General features: G+C 50.5%; 1 protein-coding gene across 1 annotated transcript in view; it reads right to left on the reverse strand.

The window, feature by feature from the left end:
- Nucleotides 1-23876, reverse strand: part of SRC (SRC proto-oncogene, non-receptor tyrosine kinase) — a 48716-nt gene that overhangs the window by 11915 nt on the left and 12925 nt on the right. The window contains exons 2-4 of the mRNA XM_087818741.1: nucleotides 9161-9315; nucleotides 7881-8141; nucleotides 6143-6242 (exon numbers count right to left, since the gene is read on the reverse strand). Of these exons, the coding sequence (XP_087674867.1) occupies nucleotides 6143-6242; nucleotides 7881-8133 (353 nt within the window). The 5' untranslated portion in view covers nucleotides 8134-8141; nucleotides 9161-9315. The remainder of the gene's footprint in view (nucleotides 1-6142; nucleotides 6243-7880; nucleotides 8142-9160; nucleotides 9316-23876) is intronic.

The following is a 23876-nucleotide window of genomic DNA, read 5'->3' on the forward strand; positions in this document are numbered from 1 at the left end:
GAACTCTCCAAGGAACGGGGAGAGTACAGGTGAGCACCCAGACTGGGGCTCAGCCGGGGACAGAGGGCTAAATCAGAAGGGCGGGGTCCCTTCTGGATGGACTGAGGTGAAGGCACCATGAAGGGGGCTACCTTGGTTGCGCCATCGCTGGCATACGTTCAGGCAGGGACACAGTTCTTGTGGGAGTTTCTGCAGGAGAGGGGGGGCCCCGGAGTAAGGGGGCAAGGCTCACCTCAAGGAAAGAAGCCCTTGGATGCCCAGGACCTCCATCCACCTCCTGTTGTATACCCACCCAGGGGTGTCCACACTTCTCTGTCCCATTTGACCCTCAACGTCACCCTGAGAGGGAGGAAGACAGGCCTCAGCCTCCAGATTAGGAAACCGTAGCCCAAGGACACACAGCACCCAGGCTGGAGTAACCCAGCACTTCCTTTGTAGATTTGGGGAAAGTGAGGCACTGAGAGGGGCTGAGACTTGCCCAAAGCTACAAAGCAAGGACCCAAGTCACAGGGAACAGCTGAGACCTTCCAGTCCAAAGCCTGCATTTCACCAAAGGGGAAAACAAGGCATAGAGAGGGGCAGTGATTTGTCCCAAGCAATATAGCAAATCAATGGCAGAGCAAGAGTGAGGACCAGGGCTCCTCAGTGCCCGCAGGCCTCCGGGACACTTGCAGCCTCCCCAGGCCCTCAGAGGCTCAGAGACCCTAGGGGACGCCAGGGAAAGATGGAGCAGGAGGCAGCAGGGCTGGGGGCAGGGGGACTGGGCCAAGGTCTGGTCACAGGCTACAAAAGGAGGCAGATTAATAAAACCAGAGTCTGAAAGCTGACCAGCCTCTGGGGAGCCCCCAGCCACCAACTCAGGTGGAGCATGTGCCCAGAGGCCAGCCAAGTAAAGACCCCAGAAGCAATGGGGGTTCAGTTCTGCTGACATTCCCCAGCCTTTGGCCAGCAGAGTTTCTAGCTCCCCAGCATCGGCCCATATGTGAGTCTGGGTTCCCAGAACAGCTGGTGAGTTTTAGGTCACAAGGGCAGGGAGGGTGATGCATTGCAGTCTCACTGAAGCACCACGGTCCACCTTCAGCCTGGCCCCAGCTTGAGCAGTGCTGCAGAGCTTGAGTGCCAGAGTCAGTCACCCCAGGTACCAACCCTGCTCACCACTTGCAGGCTGTGTGACCTTGGCCCTGCCTCAGTCTCCTCATCTATAGGATGGGGATACTCATGCCTCCCTCCGAGGATGTAAAATGCCAGCACAGAGCCTGGCACACAGTAGGTGCTCCATGTGCATGAACTGTTAATATCTTGATTTGGCTAAAAAACCAACAATAACTGAATCTGTATCTCAATAGTGTCCCTTTCCCCACTCTCCAAAACATTTTTTTAAAACCAAAGCAGCTCAGTCCATCTCCAATACGGATTTGCTGTGTGACCTTGGACAAGTACCCTGCCCTCTCTGGGCCTTAGTTTCCTCATCTATAAAAAGGAAATAATAACCCTGACCAGTATGGCTCAGCAGTTAGAGCGCTGGCCTGTGCACTGAAGGGGCACGGGTTCGATTCCCAGTGAAGGACGCATACCTTGGTTTCAGGTTCACTACCACCACCACCACCACGCAGTCTGGGCATGTACGAGAGACAACCAGTGGATGTGTCTCTCACATCAATGCTTCTCTCTCTCTCCCCCTCCCTCCCTTCTGCTCTCTGAAAAGCAATGGGAAAAAAAATCCTCAGGTGAGGATTAACCAAAAAAAAAGGAAACAATACTTCTAATTTACTTTTTCACAGAATCTCCCTTGCAATAAAGTATGTAAATGAGTCAGTATCAGACCATCTTCAGCTTCAGTGAGCTAATTATGGTGCTTATCACCCGAGCCTCAGTTTACCCACCTGTGAAATGGAGCCATCAAGCCCCATCTTCCAAAGTCCATGGTCTGGCAGACTCAAACCTGCTGCAGGTGGCTGCCAAGGGCCTGGGGCTGCTCCCACAGGAGGTGCCCACAGCTTCCCAGATCAGTCCAGTCCCGCAGGGACCCAACCCAAGCCCAGCCTGGAAGTAACAGTGGGTTAATCTATCAGGTTGAGCAGATTCACTGAATCTGGCCACCTTTCCTGGGCCTAGTCCTTATCAGGTGGGTAGGAGAAAGGAAAAGAGAGAAGGGAATGACTCCCTGCCTGACCCCTCACTGTCCACCTGTGGCCTAATAAGAAAGCACTGACCAGGAGTCCCTGAGCTGTGGTTTTACATTCCAGTCGCTGTTCACCAGCTGTGTGACCTCAGGCTACTGGCCTCACCTGTCTGAGCCTCAGGACCCTCTTTCTGGACCCTAATCTGTGCTAGCTGGGCGGGTATGTGGATTAGGACTGTGCAGCTTTGGGTCCTGAGAAATTATGCCCACTTCGGTGCTTAGAAACTGGTCAGAGAAGCACTTTGGGGATCACAGGCAAGCTTGGCCTGGCCCAAGCAGGCAAGTGTCCTAAGGCCTAAGCATGTGGCGCTTTGGAGAGGGCAGGGTGAGGCCAGGGCAGGTCGAGGAAGGAGGGCAGGAAGGTGTCCCATGCCCCATGATGGGAAGTTCCCAGGGCAACATGCAGAAGTTAGTGCCCGCTGGAGAGCTCCCCCAAAGAAGCTGCTAGAATCTGGGTGGGAGGAATGGGCAGTTCAGGGAGCAACCCAGAATCAGACCCAGGGGGGCTCTGACTCCTGCCTGGGGACTCAGACACCAGGGCTGGGCTTGGAGCGGTCAGACCTCAGACCCTAGTGGACTTCCTCAGACCCAGAGCCACAGAGCACCCAGGATCCTAGGACTCAGGGCCATATGGCATGAAGATCCAGGGAGCAGGATCTCCAGGTCTGCTGTGAAGACCCCGACCCAGCCAGCCCTGGCCAAACCCCAGTGACAAATGGGCTCATCCTTAAGCTTTCCATCTCCCCGACACCCAGGCCAGCAGCAGGTTAGACTCTGAAAGCTCCTCACTCGTAAGAGGAGGGGGGTTAGGGCAGGGGGCAGGGGAATTAATAATGGACCCTAAGCAACAACGATGGAAAGACGGGTGGTCCCTGGGTGGGGTATGATACCTGAACATCTCAAATTTGAGTGGCCCACCTTCCAATAAGCCCCCACCCTGATCCCTGTATCTCTCCTCTTCCTCTAATGCCAGCCCCGAACTCTGCCGCCACCAGCCTTCTCAGGCAAAGGAGCAGCTGAGCACTGTGTATGCGGAAGGGCTCTTGATTCACCCCCACCCTCCAATCAGGGCACCACAGTGCCACCAAGGGCTTCCCATGGACGGGGCTCCATCACTGCCAGCCCTCCTGGCAGCCCCAGGGCTGGCCAAACACTCCCCAACCCATCCCAGAGGAGGAAAAGGAAGGGAAGGGGTAGCCAAAGGAGTGAGGGCTGCTCTCCAACTCCGGGTGAAAGAAGCAGAATCAGTTTCCAGAGCCCTTCCTCCTGCTACCCCTTTTCTCGAGCTGTGACCCCAGCCCAAGATGCCCTTCCCACTGCTGCTGGTTGAGATTCCCCCAGTTCTTCAAAGCCTCCAACCTAATGCATCCTTCCCTGCGTGACTTTTCCCTCCTCCGGGCTCCTCTGCACCTCCACTGAGCCCCCCAAAAGGGCCATGGGTCATGCCCACCCCTCCCAGCTCTGCCACCACTAGCTGTGTAACCTCTCTGGGCCTCAGTTTCCTCATCTGTATAATGGAGCAAATATGAGTTTTACTTCCCAGGGGTGTGGTGATGTAAAAATAAAACAAGGCAACTCAAAGAAAGCGCTCAGCACGAAACCTGGCTTGCACACACAAAGCACAACAGGCGGTGCTATTTCATCACTGCCCATTCATCTTGTTCACCTACATCGGAGGACCATCCCCAGGGTGCTGAGCAACGGGTGATGGGGGACCCAGAAATGTGGCAAACCTGAGAGCAGCCCTCAAAGCGCTCCAAGTTCAGGTGGGGGGAGGGGAGGGCCAATGCAAACAGCTGGAACCATGAGAGAACTGGAGTGACACTGGGGCTCAGACACACAAGGGGGTGGGAAGTTGGGAAAGGTCCCTCCCTCAGGGAGAGCAACTTGAGTCTGGAAGAGAGCCACTGCCCAAGTTCCAATCCTGACTTTGCTATCTGGTAGCTGTGTGACCTTGGGCAAGGGCCTTCACATCTCTGAGCCTCAGTTTCCTCATTTGCAAAATGGGGGCAGCCCCACTACAGCCCTGGCAGGATTGCAGCTGAGTAAATTTGAGGACACCGGTTAAAAATGCCTGCCACAGCACCTGGCACCTCTTTTCCCTTTTGCCTCACAAAGAAGGCAGTCCTCAGCTGGACCTTGAGGGATGAATAGGAGTTTGCCAGGCAGAGATGGGACAAAGGGCATTTCAGCAGAGGGAACAGCATGCACAAGGGCAGGGAGGCATGAACAAGCAAGATACAACTGGAGAGGGTGAAGATATCCAACCTCCTTAGCCAGGCCCTTGAGGACACTCAGAGATCAATTCTACTCTGTCCTCTAGAACCCTCTTGCCCTTCCACAGCCAGCCCCAAAGGCATCCAGCCCCGTCCAGAGCTACACCTCCCAGAGCTGCCCCTCTGCGAGGGATTGCCTTCTACCACTTCACTTCGCTGTTCTTTCTCCGAGGACCTGCTGGAATCTCCAGTCCCTGTGGTCACCTCCAGAGGGGGGCACACAGCAGAGGCCCAAATGCCCCGGCCGACTCCGCCCTACCCTCTTCCTGCCACTTGGCCTGGACTGGGGCTGGCTCCTGCCACACTCTGGCTCCAGGAAGCCACGGGCAAGGCCTTCGCCACCCAGGCCTCAGCAGGCCCAGCACTGGGCCGCGCATGCAGCTGGCACTCATGTGGGCTGATGGGTCAGAATGAGGAGCGGGTGAGTTAGGAGAGTGGATGGGAGGAGGGGTGATGGGAGTGACAGAGTGATGGGGGGACCCTCCCCATTCTCAGCCTGGGGTTAAGGTCGGGACCTGGTCAAACTGGCTGGGGGTGAGGACATAAGCTGGGGAGCTGGAAGCAGGCAGCCAAGGGAGCCAGAGACCACAGGCAGGGACATGGCCACATGCAGACAGCAGCCCACCCCCACCAGCAAAGCTCCCCCACCCAACCCGCCCACGAAGTCTGTACACACCTGACATCCACCTTCCTCCTAAGGGCCAGCGAGAGAGAAGCAGAGAGAGGGAGAAGCTGAGAGAGGGCTGGAGGAAGCAAGCACGGGCCAGGAATGGGGGGTCCCCAGGCTGCAGGAGGGAGGGGGACAGCAAGCGCTGCCAAGGGCAGCAATGCAGCAGGTGCAGGCTCTGCCCTGCCCTGTCGGCACTCCTGCATGAGCAAACCCCACCCCAAGCCCACCCTGAAGCCCTCCACTGGCCCCCACCCCTGGGCATATGGCCCAAAGGCTGCGTGGCACCCCCCATGACCGCTGTTGCACTTTACTCCCACTGTACCCTAGGCAGGGAAAGAAGAGGAGGGGACAGGCGATGGACCACCACTCCATGGCTGGAGCCCCACCCACCCCTCACTGGTTGTTTCCCTCCTGCTCCCCTATCCAGAGAGGCCCCCAAGTCTGGCATGGGCCCCCATAGGCCAGTTTGGATCAAGGATGCCCTTACCTCAAGGCTGGAGTTCCTGGAGGTGAACCAGATGCCCACCAGGGGGTCCTGCCCTCCACACCCTATCCTGCCATCTCACCCACATGCCCAACCCTGACCTCCCAATGTGGGTTCCTCCCCCTACAGCTGGACACTCTGGCTTACCTGGCTGCCCCGGGCCCTCCAGCCCCAGGTTACTAGTGAGGGCACCTCCGTGGGCACAGCCTCCAGTTTCAGGCCATACTTTTTGTAGTCCTGGGTCCAGTTCTACCCTGACCACGTGCCCCTCTACAGAGTCTGGGATCTGGGGTACTGTGCCCTATTGACCAGTCACTGAACCCAGATCGCCGTCCAGGGGCCCTCCCAGAGCCCCAACAACCACCACTTGCCTATCGCTCCCACAGGCCCCAGGACGGTTTCCCGGCCCTCAGCCAGCCTGCTGCCCATGATGCTGCCCCCTGGGTATGGGATGTTCAGAAGTGGCTCTGGCCCAGGACTGGGCCCAAGGGATGGGGTCTTCAGGGACGACAGGAAAGGGGGGCACTCACGTGTTGTTGACAATCTGGAGCCGCTCCCCTTTCTTGAAGGATAGGTCAGTCTCTGTCCGTGACTCATAGTCATAGAGGGCCACAAAGGTGGTCACTCCACCTGCAGAGAGGGGAGGGGCATGTCAGAATGGCAGAGGCCATGGCCAGGGAAGGGGTGGACAAAGGGGCCCTGTACCCTGGGGGAGTGGGGGTTGGTCTCCCACATGCCATCAGGGCCCAGCCCGAGGCACGGTCACATTCTGATCTGTGTCTATGTGTCCAAGCACCTCTGGGAGGGCGTGTAGGAGGCACAAGCATCTCTTCATGTCTGGGTGTCCCACTGGGCTCTGGGTGATGCTGGGTGTTGGCTTATCTGTTTCGTGTCTGTCTTCTCCATAGGCCAGAAGCCCCCACTAACAGGCATCTTTGTTTGATTCCCAGAGCCTGACACATAGTAGGTGCTCGAGAAACAACGTGGGATGAATGAGCCAGTGAATGAAGGAAACTGCACCAGGGGAGGTTGCTCTACTTCTCTCGGTGTTTCTGTGTGTCGTGGGAGTGCTTGGCGGCAGGTAACTGTCCCCTCAAAGGGGCCCTCTCTGTCCCCCATTTTCACAACCACCACATACACCCCCATCTGCCAAAACTTCCTCCCTGCCCCTTCTGTTCCTTCTCACAGTCACCACCTTCTGCACTCGGCACAGGCTACATGCCTTGCTTGCTTTCTCTCCCCAAGGGCATTCTGTCTGCTTTACTCACTGCCGTGTCCCCAGCCAGAAGAATCCTGGCACGCAGTAGAGGCGCCACAGATATTTCTTGAGCAAATGAAAGGGGGGGTTGTGGGTCTGTTTGTCACACTTGGGTGTGTGCCTATGTCTGAGGGGTCCATGAGCATCCGTGTGCTGGTGTGTTTTTCAGTCCTCTGTGAGTCTGGTTTCCATGGATTCATTCCATAAGTGCGTGTCTGTGTCCTGTGTGTCTGAAGGGTTTTTGACCACACATCTGTGTCTTCATCTGGTAGCATGAGGCTATTTGTGTGTGTGTGCTCATATTTGTGTACATCTGCACTGGGTGTGTGTCTGGGCCTAGGGAGTGCACACCCACGTGTCCCTGAGTATGAATCTGCGTGAGGTGTGTACGTGTCTATGACGGAGTCTACATGGGTGTCTCTGAATGAGCTGCTGGCTCTGTGTGTGTAACTATGAGTGTGGGGCTCCGTGTGAGCTTGTTGGGTGAAAGTACAAGTGTCTGTGTGAGTGTCACGTGTCTGTGTGTCTCCAGGGTCACATGTACCTTTTTCTAAGCATCCCTGTCTGAGCTGCCATACCCCAAAGTGCCAGCAGAGGGCACAGGGGCACATCTCAGCATCAGGTGGGCCTCTGAAGAGGCCACACACCAGCCACCTGTCCTGACCAGAGCAAAAAGCAAAGCCTCAGACCTGGTCCCCGTGCTGCCCTGAGCAGCTCCCTGGCTCCCTGGGCCTGTGTCCCCCTACAGTCCTATGTCTCCTGACCCCTTTATGTTCTGCATCTGATAGACTGCGCACCACACTCCCCCACCCACACCTGTCAGGAAACTCCCAACAGTCCCCCAAGGCCAAGTAACCCATAGGTTCTTCCCCTTCAGTGAGCAAAAGAAACAGCAGCCCAGCGAGGGGGGGGGTCACTGCTCCAGGATATGCAGCCCTCCTGGCAGAGCGGCCTGGGCCCAACCAGGAAGGGCAAAGGCACCCTGGAACATAGCTCCCAGGTCCACTGACCAGCCAGGGGCCCCGCCCTCTGCGGGGAGGTGACTGTGTCCGAGGAGTTGAAGCCTCCGAACAGCTTGGGCTCAGCAGCGGCAGGGGAGAAGGCCGTGTTGGGGCCACGGTGGCCATCAGCAGAGGCTGGCTTGCTGGGGGTCTGTGAGGTGGGGAAGGCACCCCCACTGCCGCCACCATGGGCATTCTCCGCAGGCTCCAGGCTGCGGCGCCGCTGGCTGGCCTCCTTGGGCTTGCTCTTGTTGCTGCCCATGGTCCTGGCTGGAGAAGAGAGAGGACGTTGGAGTGAAGGAGGGACTCTGGGAGCAGGAAGGGCTGTCTGGGCCCCTTCGACAGCCTCCACCCTGACCCGTTCTACAGACAGGGAACCTGAGGCCCAAGAAGGGTATGAGCGTCTTTAGGTAAGTTAGCCTTTAGAGCCTCAGTGTCTTCATCTGTAAAACTGGAATATGATGTCGCCCGTAAAGGGCTTCCTTGGTACAGGATCAAGCACAGAAGAAACCTCATAATCAGAAGCCCTAACCTCTCCCACATCCCCAAGTCACTGTTTCTCTCCCTGGTGAGCAGGGACAGTATCTGAGTCATGTCTGTGTCCCTGGCACTTAGCATACAGTAGAGGGCTCACTGAATGTTTGTTGAGTGAATACATGACTGACTGAATTGTCTAATACCAGATGGAAAGGTGCTAAAAGTTGCAACCAAGTCAGGGATACAGCAGGCAGCTGAAAGGAGAGATGGCTGGGAGCTCACCACAGCCACAGGGCCTTTGTACATGCTCTTCCCTCTGCCTGAATGCTCTTCTCTGACCACTTCACCAGGGTAACTCATGTCTCCCTCAGTTCTCAGTTCATAAGTCACCTCCTTGGGCAGTTTACCCTAAACCCTTTTGCTGGTTTAAGTCCCTGTGACTTTTGTGCCTCTCCTTGGTAACATGTGGCCCAGTATTCATTTAATTTTTATTTGTGTGATTATATGATTATTGTCATGGGCTTTAGTCTGTCTAGTTCACTGCTATGCTCCCAGTACCTAGCATAAACAGCTGACTCAAAGAGATTTCTGAGCCAGAAATCTGGTAGGTCTAAAAATCGGGAAACAGAGAACCAAGCTGAAAACTCCCCAGTGATGCCCATTGCCCGGCCACACCCTTTTGCCTCCCATTTCCCCATCTTTGGGTCCTGGCTGGCCTCAGCTCCCAGGAAGCTTAGCCAGGGTCTTCACACCATCATGGCCACCTCTCCCTGCTCCCTCATCTTGGCAGCCCTGATGGGTTATCACCTCACCTGGAGGAAAGCAGGGGCTGTCCCAGAGCAGCCTGGGGTCTCAGCAAACACCAGGTGTGGAGTCAGGGGTCGTGGACTAGAGGCCCTGTGCCACCTCTTCCCGCTGTGTGACCCTAGGCGAGTCACTTCCCCTCTCTGAGCCTCAGCATCCTCATCTGCAAAGCAGGGATAAAGCAAATGCTCAGGGCTGCTGTGAGGGTATGATTAGAAAGAGAAATCCCCATGACTGGGGCCTGTGGGTCATGATTTATCAGGCTCTGACTCTGGCAGACCCTATGCTAAGAGCTTCCCAGGCCTGAAATTTCCTCCCACCCTCCCAAAGCGTTCTACGGGCGAGAGCAAGGCTGGGCAGGGCACGGAGGTCAAGGGTGGGCCCAGCTCAGATCCTGGCTTTGCCCCTAATGAGCTGTGTGACCTCAGGCAAGCGACTTAACTTCTCTGCACCCCATTTCTTCATCTGGAAATGATTGGGTCATTGCGCTAACTGGATGAGGCAAGGTAGAGTGCTGGGAACACAGCAGGTCACCATACCACATCAGCTTTCACAGACGTTCTGTGGCTCTGGATCCACCGGCAAGATGGGTTCCGATTGTTCTCCAAGGGATGCTGCAGGCCCTGGAGTTAGTCCAGGATTTCCTCTGGGAACCCATGGATGGAGACAAGTCCCCTCGATTGGTTGGGGCCTCAGGCAAGACTGTTAGTCCTCAGCTCCAAGCCCAGCTGTGACCCCACTCCCTACAGTGAACCTCAGCCAGTCCCTGCACCCTCTGGGCCTCAGCCTGCTGGGCTGCCCAATGGGGGTGTGGCTGCATGCTCCCTGGGGCCCATCCAGCTCAAAGAATGTGGGGCTGGGGAGGCCCTGGGGAGATCTGCTCAATAGTCCAAAAGATCACCAGGGCCTCCTGAGAGACCAATGGGCCTGTAGACAGGAATGGCCAATTTCTATGGCAACCCAATCCATTGAGGTCATGGTGCCCATCAGCATTCATATAGTCAGTGTCCCATGGGACCTACTGACCTGGTTACCCACATTCCCAGGCTTGATGGAGGCTGAGCCCCAACCACCATACCCCCAATCCACTAGCTCCCTATTACAGCCTTCACAGCACCAACTATGCAGCAGGCCCACTGTGAGTCACTACAGCGGGACAAAGATGAACTGGCCAGGTCCTGCCTCAGAGGGTATATGCCCTAACAGGGCACATGTTTGTGGAACTTTGAGAGAAAATGAAAATTATAAATATCTATTTTTTTTAATTTTTTAAATACAAAACTTTCTAAGATCCCAAACTTTGTCTACAATGAACTAAATGATGAAGAGTGAGCCTCCTGTCACTGAAGGTATCCAAGAACAGGAGAAAGGGTACTTGGCTAATGTGCTGTGAAGTGAGAGGAAGCCAGAGCTGGAACTTGGAGGCTCTTCCAGCACCAAGAAGATGTATGTGCCCTTTTAGGAGGGGGCGAAGGAAAAAAGACAGATCCTGGCCCCTAAACTCTTACACTAACCAAGAAGACTACTGCCACTCGGGCACTCAGAAAAAGCATGAGCGTCTTCAAGACCAAGGTGGCTTGGGGCTCTGACTGCAATGCTTGCTGGTTTGTGGGGCTTGGGGTTTTTTTGCAGGGGGGATTGGTCCTTGTAATTGATTCTAATTACACAAGTACACAAGTGTTTGTGAAGAGGCAGGTCGAGATTAAGAGCCGCGGTCCTGGAAGAGACTACCTGTATTTGAATCCCAACCCTACCACCCTGGCATGGGACCCTGTGCCTCAGTTTCCTCCTCTGTCAACTGGGGATAACAATAGTACCGTGTCATCACAGGGCTGCTGGGAGGATCAAGGAGGAACATGCATGGAACATGCATTTCCCCTAGCATCATGTGAATGTAGGGCTGTAAACTGAGATCCATGTCGTGCCCCAGACCATAAGCTCCCTGCAGGCAGGACCAGGGCGGATCCATCTCCGTATCCCTGGTGACCAGGACAGGCCTGGAACCTACAAGGTGCTCTGGAAATACTAGCAGAATATACAAAAGACTAAAAAGAGCACAGACATACGCTTTGCATCCTGCTTTGTTCCTGCAATTTCATGTAGAGACCAAGTATCATTCTGTAATATCCAAACCCTTCCAGAGCCCAGCCTTTGTACTGGGCCCTACTCTCAGCACCTGGCAAGTTGACTCATCGAATTCCCATGATAATCTAAGAGGCAGATACTAATAGTGTCCCTGTTTTGCTGATGAGGAAACTGAGGCACAGAGAGGTTGAGGAACTTGCCTGAGATCACACAGTGAGGGTGAGAATGAAAATAAGTGGGGGTAGAAAAACACACCGGGCAGGCAGGAATCGGGGGCTGCTCATGGGGTCCAGTGGAGGCACTCATGGGACCCACCTCCTGCCCTCGGGACCTCTCTCTCATGGAACAGCCAGATGCCACTGGCAGACGGGGCCCTGAGCAGGTAAGGCAGCCCGGCCCCATTCCTAGAGAAAGCTGGGAGGTTCAGGCTCTGACAAAGCCCTGTGTGCTTGAGGAAGGACCAGCACACTTAGGGTGGGGTTTCGTTCCTGCACGGCTGCCACCACGCTGGGTCCCCTTGGGAGAGACTGCCCTCTCAGCCTCGGTCTTCTTTCTCAAAGCAGGGCCTTGTCTCAGGGCCCAAACCGCAAGTCACCATGAGTTGCCATTTGAGAATGGCTACCCCCATCTCTGCCAGCATCTGCACACTCCAAGGCAGAAACAGATGCTGGGGCCCCCGGGGGAAGTGGTGGGGCCCCATACTGGGGTGCCTGAGGTGCACAGAGGAAGGTCGCCCCTTTCCTCTGGGAAGCTGCTCCTGACCACAGGCCCCAGACCGAGGGCCTGAACTATCATTACGCACGAGAGATGCCAGGATGCAGCCCTACGGCACTCCCTCCTCAGTGCCCCCAATGCTTCACGCTCAGCGGATCCCAACCTGCCCTGGCATCGCTCCCTAAGGCTGCCCCCGCCTCATGTCGCTGTCAGGGACGGTTTCCCATCCCCCCCCCATCTTTCTCAAATGCATCCTCTCCCCACCCTATCTCCATCCCCTGTCATCCTGGCCTGGGCACAGGGGTGGGCCCTCCAGTGCACCCTCCTCCCAGCAGAGGCATCTCTGTAAACCACACAGACAACTCCAGAGTTGGTGCTGTCACCCTCACCCACAGCCCCCCTACAGAGGGCACCATGCTGGTTCTAACTGGCCTTTGCATAGGAAGTGAACCCCGCCCCGCCGCCCCGCCCCCAGTACACAGGTGCTCACAACATCCAGAAGAGCCCAGAAAAGACTGTTGTTCAGTCATGACATACCCACTCCTTCCTCCTGACTCTAAAGAACATCACCTCTACCTCTTCTTAGGGTATAGGAGAGGCCTGGGTTCAAATCCTGGTTCCACTACTTACTAGCTAAATCTTCTTGGACAAGTCATGTTGCTTCTCAGTTTCCTTATCTTTAAAATGGGGATAGTAAGAAACCTAACATCTAAGAGCGAAGTGAGAGAGTCCATGTGCAGGGTACAGAGTAAGTGCTCAATAAACAGCACAATGTTGTTTTTATCATTACAGGCAATAGGAGGAGCAATGCAAGAGGAAGGAGGTGTTAAGTAGCAGGGCCTTGAATGCTGAGTACAGAGCTGAGAACTCTACAAGCAGTTGATACTCAATTGTCCTGACAACACACTGAAGTGGGGACTATAACTGCACCCACTTTATAGATGGGACTAAGGTTCAGAGAAGCCAGAATTTCGCCTGAAGCCACACAGTGAGTGCAGCAGAGCTGGGATGCTGGAGGTTCAGGAGAGTGGCGTCAGAAGGCACAGATGATGGCCCAGCCACCATACTGACAGCCCCCACTGCCCCAGGCACCTGCACCACTCCACCAGCTTCCGACAACACCACTCATATCTCTGGACTACGTCTCCAGGGAGGAAGAAGCATTATGGAGGAGCCAGAAATACAGGCCTGGAGCCAGAATACCAGGTTCAGATGCCAGCTTGCCACTTCCTAGCCATGCAGCCTCAGGGGGCCTCAGTTTACACCTTATCAAAAATGGAAATCGGTATAATTGTTCCTAGGTAATTTGGCCTGTGGAGAAAACATGAGATAATACTTCTAAAGTGCCTGGTACATAAGAAGTGCTCAGCATTAGCTATCATCATTACTGTGGAAGACATTTTTCAGACCCTTGCTCTCTTCTCTAATCACTCTTACTATTAAGCAAAGGCTTCCAAAAATTCCTACTCTGAGCCAAGCCTGGCCCTGGAAGGATTGTCTGGTGGAGTTGATTAGGAGCCCAGGCCTACAAAAGCTACTTCGCAGGGGAAGAGTCCAGGCAAGATAAGCATGTCCACTACTTAACTTTACTCTAAGATACTTGCCAATGCAATGAGCTAAGAAAAAGAAATGGAAAAAATGGAATCAGAAAAGAGAAAATGAGTATTACCATTTGCAGATGTTATCAGTGTCGATCTGGGAAACCCAAAGAATCTGCTGTGAAACTATTAAACACAAAGCAAATTAAGTAAACTGGTAGGAAATTAAAAGGTAATATCAAAAATCAACAATGTATCTATATGCCAACAGCAGTCAGAAAATAAAATTTTTAAAAAGCCTAGCATTATAAAAATGTCAATTCTTCCTAAATTAATCTAAAAGTTAAATGTGATACCAATAAAAACCCCAACAGGACTTTTTTTTAACTAGGGAAGTCAATTTTAAAGTTTATAAATAAATGCAACATGAAGCTAGGAAAATCCTACAAAGAAGAGTAATGAGAGGGGAAATAGTCCAACCAGATATTAAATATTACTATAAAATCACAGTACTTAAAACTATGAGATACCAGCACAAAAAGAGACAAATGACTGGAACAGAATAGAGCCCAAAAATTGTCCCCAAACATATGTAGCGAAAGTGGCATTTCATTCCAGTAAGAAAAAGATAGACTATATTTAAGACAGAACTGGGACTAATGATTTGCCATCAGGAAACAAATAAAGCTATATCTCAATCTCACTCCATATGCCTATAAATTCCAGATCAATCAGCTTTGAATCTCACAAAAAGAAAACCATAAAGCTTTAGAAAGAGGAGGGGAGAATAAATTTTCTAATCTCCGAATGGGAAAAGCATTTCTAAACATGGCACAAAACCTAAGAATCATTCTTTTCTTTTTTTTAAAATCCTTACCCAAGGAGTGAGGATATTTTTGCCATTGATTTTCAGAGAGTGGAAGGGAGGGGGGAGAAGGAGACAGAGAAACATAGATGTGAGAGAGACACATCGATTGGTTGCCTCCCACACATGTGCCTATGGGCGCAGCGATTGAACTTGCAACCCAGGTACGTGCTCTTGACCAGGAATCAAACTGGTAACCCTCTGGTGCGCAGGCCGATGCTCTAACCACTGAGCAACACCAGACAGGGCAAGAATCATTCTTAAAATGATAAATCAATCCACATAAAAATTTAAAATGTCTGCATATCCCTGGCTGGTGTGGCTCGGTTGTTTGGGTGTCATCTCATGTACCAACAAGTTGCCAGTTCTATTCCTGGTCAGGGCCCATGCCCGAGTTGTGGGCTCAATCCCCAGTAGAGGGTGTGCAGAAGGCAGTGATCAGTATTCATCAATGTTTCTCTCTTTCCCTCTCCCTTCCTCTCTCTCTCAAAAAAAAAAAAAAAAAAACAATTTAAAAAATCGTTTAAAAATATGAGACTTCGTGAGATGTCTTTTTAAAAGACATAAAATAAAATAAAATGCCTCATAACTCAATAAACATCATAAACAAATTCAAAAGACAACAAACTAGGAAAAATATTTGTAACTCATATGATAGATAAGGGTTTTTTCCTTTAATATATAATGAGCTCCTACAAAAGAAGAAAAGTAACCATAGACAGCAAATCAAATGGCTCTTAAACATATGACAAGGTGATCAGCACTACACTTAGAAGATAAATGCAAATTAAAACTACAGAAGCTACCCAACCATGGCATACTACACATTCTTCTCAAGTGCACATCGCACATTCTCCAAGATAGACCATATGTTAAGCCATAAAACAAGCCTTAATAAATTCAGGAGTGAAATAATAAAAAGTACGTTTCTGACCACAATGAAATGAATTAAGAAATCACTAATAGAAATTTGGGAAATTACATATATGCGAAAATTGATCAATTCCTCAATAACCAATGAGTTAAAGCAAAAAGCACCAAAAAAAGTAGAAGATACTTTTAGATGAATGAAAATGAAGATACAGCATATCAAAATGTATAGGATGCAGTAAAGGGGAACTTAAAGGAAAATTCAGAGCTGCAAAAGCCTATATTTAAAAAGGAGAACAATCTCAAATCAGTAACCTAACCTTCCACCTTAAGACACTGGCAAAAGAAGAGCAAATGAACCCTAAATCAAGTAAAAGGAAGGAAATAAAGATTAGAGCAGAAATTAATGAAATAGAAAATAAATTTTAAAATAGAGAAAATCAACAAAACCAAAAGTTAGTTCCTTGAAAAAAATCAACAAAATTGACAAACCTTTATCTAGACTGACCAAAAGAAAAATAGAGAAGATGCAAATTACTAAAATCGGGAATGAAGGAGAGGACAATACTACCAACCTTACAGAAATAAAGACTATAAGAGAATGCTATGAACAGTGCTATGCCAACAAATTAGATAACCTGGGTAAAATGGGCAAATTCCTAGAAAAACACAAACTACCGAAACTAAGAAGAAATAGAAAATTGGAGTAAAATTAAAACAAGAGATTGAATTAGTAATTTTAAAACTTCTCACAAGGAAAAACCCAGGCCCAGATGGCTTCACTGGTGAATTCTTCCAAACATTTAAAGAAATAATACCAATTCTTCACTAGGGAACACTTCCCAATTGGTTCTATGAAGCCAGTAATACCCTAATACCCAAAATAGGCAAAGATACTGTAAGAAAAGAAAACTGAAGGCCACTATTTTTTAGAATATAAGATGTAAAAATCAGCAACAAAATACTAGCAAACTGAATCCAACAATATATAAAAAGAATTATACACCATGACCAATTGAAACTGACCCTAAGAATACAAGGTTGGTTCAACTTCTGAAAATAAATTAATATAATACATCATACCATTAGAATAAAGACTGAAAACACACAATAATCTCAACATATGCAGAAAAGTATGTGACAAAATCCAACACCCTTTCATGACAAAAACACTCAACAAACTAGAAATAGAAAGGAATGTCCTCAACCTGATAATGGACATCTATGAAAAACCCGTATCTAACATCATGCTTAATGGTGAAAGACTGAATGCTTTCCCCTAAGATCAGGAACAAAACAAGGATGTGCACTCTCACCACTTCTATTCAACACTGTACTGGAGTTCCAGCCAGGAAAAAAGAGAAAATAAAAGGCATCCTAATTGGAAAGAAAAAAGTAAAACTATCTCTATTTGCAGATGACATGATCTTGAAGTAGAAATTCCTAAGGATTCCACTAAAAAAAAATTACTAGAACTAATAAACAAGTTTAGCAAGGTTGCAAGTTACAAGACCATTATATAAAAATAAATTGTATTTCTATATACTAGCAATGAACAATCCAAAAATTAAATTAAGAAAACAACTGACGATGTCAAAAGAACGCTTAGGAATAAGATTAACGAGAAAAGTGCAAAACTTAAACTTTGAAAACTACAAAAATGTTGAAAGAAATGAAAGATCTAAATAAACAAAAAGACATCCCATATTCATGGATTGGAAGACTAAACATTGCTAAGATGGCAAGAGTGCCCGAACTGAGCCACAGATTCAACACAACCCCTATCAAAATCCCAGTTAGGTACTTGGCAAAAATTGAAAAACTGATCCTACACTGCATATGGACAGGCAAGAGACTCAGAACAGCCAAAACAATCTTGAAAAAGAAAAACAAACTCTGAGGGCTCATCCCTCTCAATTTTGAAACTTGCTGCAAAGCTCCGGTAATTAAGATCGTGTGGTACCGGTATGAGGATAGAACCTATAAACCAATGGATGGGATTTAGAATCCAGAAATAACCCCTCACCTTTACAATCCATTGATTTTGGGCGAGTGACCCTATACAATTCAATGGCGAAAGAACAGCCTTTTCAATAAATGATGCAGGAACAACTGCATATCCACGTGCAACACAGAGAAGCTGGACTCCTTCCTCAAACCCTACACAAAAATTAACTCCCAATGGATCACAGAGCTAAATATACAGCGTAAAACTTTAAAAATTCATATAAGAACATATAGGCATCCGTTTCACAGCCTTGGATCACAATGGTTTCTTAGAGCACAGGCAGCAATAGAAAAGTTAAACGACTTCATCAACAATAAAAACTTTTGTGTGCCAAAGGACGCCATCGAGAAAGTAAAAGGAATCCACAGAATGGGAGAAGATATTTCCAGACCACGTATCTGATAAGGAACTTGAATCCAGAAAATATTAAGAACTCTTATAACTCAACAGCAAAAGACAAATGACCCAACTGAAAAATGGGCAATGGATTTGAATGCACATTTCTCCAGAGAAGACACACCAGGGGCTAATAACTGCATGAAAAGATGCTCAGCATCATTCGTCATTAGGGAAATGCCAACCCAAACCACAATGAGATGCCACCTCACACCCGCTGGGATGTTACGACAGATAACCACCAGTTGTTGGCAAGGAGATGGAGTAATTGGAAACTTCACACGTTGCTGATGGGAAGTAAAATGGTGCAGTTGTTTTGGAAAACAGTCTTCCATTTCCTCAAAAGGTTAAATACAGTGTTACCATACGAGTCAGAAGTTCTGCTCCTAAGTATGCACCCAAGAGGAATAAAAAAACCCATGGCCACATAAAAACTTGTACATGAATGTTCACAGCAGCATTGTTCATAGTAACCAAAAAGTGGAAAGAACCCAATGTCCACCCCTTGGCGAATGGGTGAATAAAATGCGGCATATGCACACACAGAATATTATTTGGCAAGAAAGAGGAATGAAGTACTGATATGTGCCACAGCATGAAGTCACCTTGAAAACAGTATGCTAAGTAAAGGAAGCCAGACACAAAAGACCACATCTTGTATGATTTCATAAAAATGGCCAGAATAGGAAAATCTATGGAAACAGAAACTAGATCAGTTGTTGCCTGGGGCTGGGGAAGAAGGTTTGAGGGGAAGTGGAGAGTGACTAATGGGTACACGGTTTCTTTCTGGGGTAATGTTCTAAAATTGATTGTGGTGATGGGTGCAAAACTCTGTGAACATACCGGAAAACAAATTATTTCTCAGTAAAGCTATAATATTTTTTTTTAAAAACTTGGATGGCGAGCACCCAATGCAGTAGGCAGACGATGTATTATAGAGTTGTACACTTGAAACCTGTATGGTTTTATTAACCAATGTCGCCCCAATAAATTCAATTAAATTTTTTAAAGATAAATAAAAAAATAATTTCATGGGGGGAAAAAACTACACTAGAGGCCACTGTTCATCTATTAGACTGGCAAAGATCCCAAAATCCTACCAGCGCCTGTGTAGCGAGAGCGAGGCAAAGCGGAGGCGTGATGTGAGGAGCCTCCGCACAGCCCCCCTGAAGGCCGGCCCGGCAACACACGGCAACGGAAAAAATACCCTCGGGCAAGGATTTGAAAAAAATTACAACTGCACACCCCCCATGAAACCTGCAACTTGGGATTAATCCTAAGGTAGTCTCACACATGAACACTAAGCCTATGACTGGGATATTTGTTGCAGAATTGTCTGTAATAAACTAAGGCTGGAAACAACCAAAGAATTCCTGGCTAATTAAGTAAAGCACAGTCTCCATGCACACAATGAATTCTCTGCAACCATGAAAAAGAAAGCAGCAGCACGAAATGCTCTCCAAGGTACACTGTGAAGAAGAGAACGCAGGTGTAGAACAGGGTATACCATGTGCTACCGCTTTTTTTTACATTTTTCTGACACATACGCTTATATATGCCTAGATCTCCCTAGAAGGACACACCAGAAAAGCCTCTCAGTGGACGCCTCTGGCAAGGAGACCCCGGTGCAAGACAGGCCTACTTTTCCCTGTCTTCTTTTGTACTGTTTGAGTTACTTTTTACTGTGTGTGTATATTAGTGTTTTTTCTTTCCTTTTTAAGAAAAAATGTAGGCTCATCTGGTTTCAAATCCCGGCTCGCTCTCTCATAGCTGGGCAATTACTTCTCTTCTCTGATCCTCTGGGTTCTGGAAAGGGAAGGGTAATAATATCTGCCTTGCAAGGTTGTGGAGGATTAATAAGACAGCGCAGGCACAGGGCTCCCCACCACGTGTGGCTCCTAGTAAGGGCATGGTTCTAATTGGTTATTCACATGGTACTATGTACACCAAGGGGGACTGTAGCGGTGCCCCCAGAGAGCCCCAAAGTGTTCAAAGCACCAGCAATCCCCTCTGCTGGGAGAAACCAGGAAAGACTTCCTGGAAGAGGCAGCATTTGAGAAGGGCTTCAAGGGCAAAGAATTCCACAAGTAGAGATGACTGGGGATGGTGCTCCTGGCAAAGGGCCTGGAAATAGGAAAGCCCTGGGTATCCTCTCAGCCACTGTGCATTGATTGGCTCCTTCAACAAAGCTTAGCTGAACACCTACTTTGTACCAGGCACTATAGTGGGAAAGACAAACAAAAAACGAAGTGACTGAATCAATCAGCCAAGGGAGGAATTACAGGCAGTGCAGTAATGAGGGCCCAGTGCTCACAGAGCAGACAAGAAAAAGGAGGCTCAGAGAGGAAGAGGCGCTGCCTAAGGTCACACAGCAGGTTCTCAATTTCTGAAAATAGCCTCTCTCAGCTCTGCCCTCTCCTCGTCCCACAGGCCTGGAGAAGAGAAAGCCCACAGGGACCCTCCTGATGTGCACTCAGAAGGTAGATACGGATGCCATCTAAACTGGGGGTCCACAAGGAGGAACAACTGGTTCTCAGATAACAACAGCTAGTTGGTGGGTAGAGACTCCTGTGTGCCAGGCACCATGCTAACAGCACAGCATGCACGAGCCCAGGTGGCCCACTGCACCCTATGTGGACAGCCCCACTTAGCAGATGAGGAAAATGAGGCACAGAGAGGTCAAGTTGCTTGCCTAAAGTCACACAGTTCGGAAGAGACAGCACCAGCAGGCAGGCTCAGATTGTCTGGGCTTCATAGCCTCCTGCCCCAGGCTCCATCCCCCAAGGGAGCCACAGGCAGGGCCTATATCAATGATTGCACCCGCTCTCAGAAGGGCCCAAGGTGGAAGCTGCTCTCAGGCAGTGCAGGAATGTCTCCTGATAACAATGGCCCAAGAAGGCTGGGAAGAGTGGGTGGTGGAGGTTGTGGCAGGAATGTGAGGGGACAGAGGGAGGAGGTGGTGGATGGACACAGCCCACTGGCAGCCATCATCCTGTCTCTGGAGGGAGGGGAGCAGAAAGGCCCCATCAGGCATCTGTCTGAGCCAGGTGGGGTATAGCATCGTGGTTGGGGGGGTCCTGCTGTGGCCCATGGGAGGACTCTGGGAAAATCAAAGCCTCCTTCAGCCCTGGCTGGGGTTACTTGGTTGGAGCGTCGTCCGGTACACCGAGGGGTGGTGGGTTTGATTCCTGGTCAGGGCACATACCAGGCTGTGGGTTGTCTCTGGTCAGAGCACGCACAGGAGGCAGCCAACAGATGTTTCTCTCTTTCTCTCTCACACTGTTTCTCTCTCTCTCTTCCTTAAAAAACAAACAAACAAACAAAACCCTTCTTCAGTTCCATGAAGACCCCCATAGTCATTCCCAGGGCAGTTGCAAAGGCCAAAGAGCTCACCCATGCCAAGCCCTGGGCACACAGGCCAGGCCTGTTAAATGGGCTTTACTACTGCCGCTCACATTATTATTTCCATTGTCACTATTCAGCTCTCCAGCTCTCACCAGGACCCTGTCGCACAGGGACAATCATCCCTATCTTTCAGAGGAGGGGAGAGAAAGAGGTTCAGGGAAGTGAAGTCAGGTACTCAAGCCACCATCCAAGACCACAGAGGGCAAGATGAGAACCCTGGCCCTCCTGGCTTTCCGGGCCCCAGGTCACTGTCAGCCCCTCTCTCCAAAGCCACTGGTCCCAGCAGGGTCTCACTGGGTGTCCTTATACAGGGACTACACAGGACCCCTTGGCCAGTCCGTTTTCCATACAGGGAAATGGAGGCCAGGGCAAGGAGAGCAGCTGGTCCAAGGCCACTCAGCCCAAGAAGGACCACTTATGGAGTAAACACATGACCCCTCTAAACTCCCAAGGTGGGTCCCCCACTGATACCTGATCCTTCCTCACCACAGCATGTGACGCAGGAACCGCCAGCACTGGCCCTGGCCACAGAGGAGGAAACTGCGGCTGGAGCAACATGAAGAGGGTGCCCATTTCACAGATGGGGGCTGCGTCCCTTTCTTGCCTCCCTGTGACCTGCCATACTAGAAGGGAAGCTCCCACAGGCAGGGGTCTTCACCTGATTCCCTTTTTTTCCTTCACATTCTCAAAAGAATTACCTACTTGGCTGGGGTATTTTGTCTATAGGAGGCTTTTTAATATAGAATGGACTCTTGCCTCAAAGTGAGGGGCATGAATAATGACCGTAGTGAGAGCTAATATTTATTTAGCACCTACTATATGCCATTCCTATTATCCCATTTCACAGGTAGGGAAACTAAAGCACAGACAGGTTAAATGATGTGATTAAAGTCCCACCCCTTAGCAGTTGAGTGACAAGTCCCTTCCACTCTGAGCTCCCTAAAGAAGGGCTGCTACCCAGGCCAAGGACAAAGCCTGTGGCTGGGCCTTTCTTGGTAGGGTCCAGGGCCAACTCAGCCCACTCCCTAGAACTCAAATGCTGTCCACTGCTCCAGTGCAGGCTGGTGGGGTGGAATGGGGCATGCTGAAGAGGCTGTTGAGACCCACATTTTGCCCCCCCATGCCCTCCCACCTGGGGTTCATGCCACCCTTTCAGTGCTCCCAACAACCCTGGCAAAAGCTGTGGCCACACTCATTTTACACACAAGGACATGGGGGCTCCAGGAAGCTGCTCAGTCGGGAAGTAGAGAGCTAGGATACCAACCCAGATCCCAGTGATGCCAAAGCTCATCCTCTCTCCACTGCATCTGCAAGGAGGCATGGGAAGAGCAGCCCAGGGGGTGGGCACAGCATGTGCAAAGGCCCTCAGGTGGGAAAGTCGGATGTGCAGAGAGTTATCAATTGAGAGATCTGGACTGAGTGGGTTCCAGCCTAACTGGGTCACTGCTGGCCTCTGGACAGGTGTGAGAAGGTCTGAGAGGGGTGTGCCCAGCCCCAGGTCAGAAAACAAGGCGGAGGCCAGCCCTCGAATGAGGGTGTGGACACTGGGACTAAAGAAATGATTCTTGGAGCACCAGGCCCAAGAGTGCTGGGCTGAGATGGAGCTGGAAGAGGAGATTCTGTCCCCAAACCCACAGACCAGGCAGGTATCAGGGACCCAGCAAGGTACCAACTGGCCTGGCCTGATGAGGGCTGCCCACTACATGGCTGAGTGGAAGGCCTCTATCAGAATCACTGTGTGACCTTGAACAAGTCATGCCTCCTCTCCGGCCTCAGTATCGGCACCTGGACAGAGGCCCTGGCATGCCAAGGACTCCTTAGCAGACCCCCGGTATCAGGGGGCAACCACAGGGAACACTGAAGTGACAAGTTTTGTTCTCTCCCAACCTCTCCAAGGTCATCTCTCCTAGGGGCCTCAGAGCTGCTGCACCCCCACTAGCTGATGGCTGATGGGCCTGGGGGGACAGTCACCAGCCGGCCCCTGCCCACGGTGCCCGCTATTTCCTGCCAGCAGCTCTGGCTGCTGCTCCACTCTGAGAACACACAGTATCCTCTCCTCCCCACCCACATGCATACAGTAACTCCCTTCAGGGACACTGGTGGGCAGGAGCACCTGGTGGCCAGGCCCCTCCATACAGTCAGCCTGAGCTCAACGCTCCTCCCCACCACTCAAAGCCCACAGGTGGCCTACTCTGGATGTGCCCTTGGGAAAGTCCAACACTCCCCATCTTGTGGTCAGCGAGATGGCCAAAACCCTTAAAGCTCCTGCCTGCTGCTCACAAGGTCAAGGCCAAGGATGGAGGACGGCCTGCTGCACGCTCCCTCCTCCCTACCCCTTGGCCTTCCCTTCAACTCATAATTACCCTCTAGCTTCCAGATCTTTGCACATGCTAATTCCTCCCCTGAAGCTTCACCACCTGCCTCCCCTACCCCTGTGCCCCACCATGAACTACTATCTGGCCACAGGCAATACCTGACCTTGCCTGCCCCCCAACCTCTTTTTCTGGGTTCACATAGCCCCCATCACATGGGGATTAAGAGCCAGGCTGCCTAGGTTCAAAACTTAGCTCTGGCCCTTTCTAGCTTTGTGGCCTTGGCAAATTACTCCACCTCTCTGTGCCTCTATTTCCTAATCTATAAAATAGGGATAGAAATAACAACCTAACTCCAAGGATTGTTGTGAGGATTAAATGAATTCATATTTGCCATCAATCTGTAACACTGGCAGCGGTTATTTGTTGAGTACCTACTGTAGGCCAGGCCCTGTGTCTGCATCTTACCTGGATTCTCTCACAAGAGCCTGGGAGGGGGGGCCATTGTGAACCTCACTTTATGGTAAAGAA

Source organism: Miniopterus natalensis, chromosome 7 (assembly GCF_054644295.1).
Source record: "Miniopterus natalensis isolate mMinNat1 chromosome 7, mMinNat1.hap1, whole genome shotgun sequence".
Taxonomy (NCBI): Eukaryota; Metazoa; Chordata; class Mammalia; order Chiroptera; family Miniopteridae; genus Miniopterus; species Miniopterus natalensis.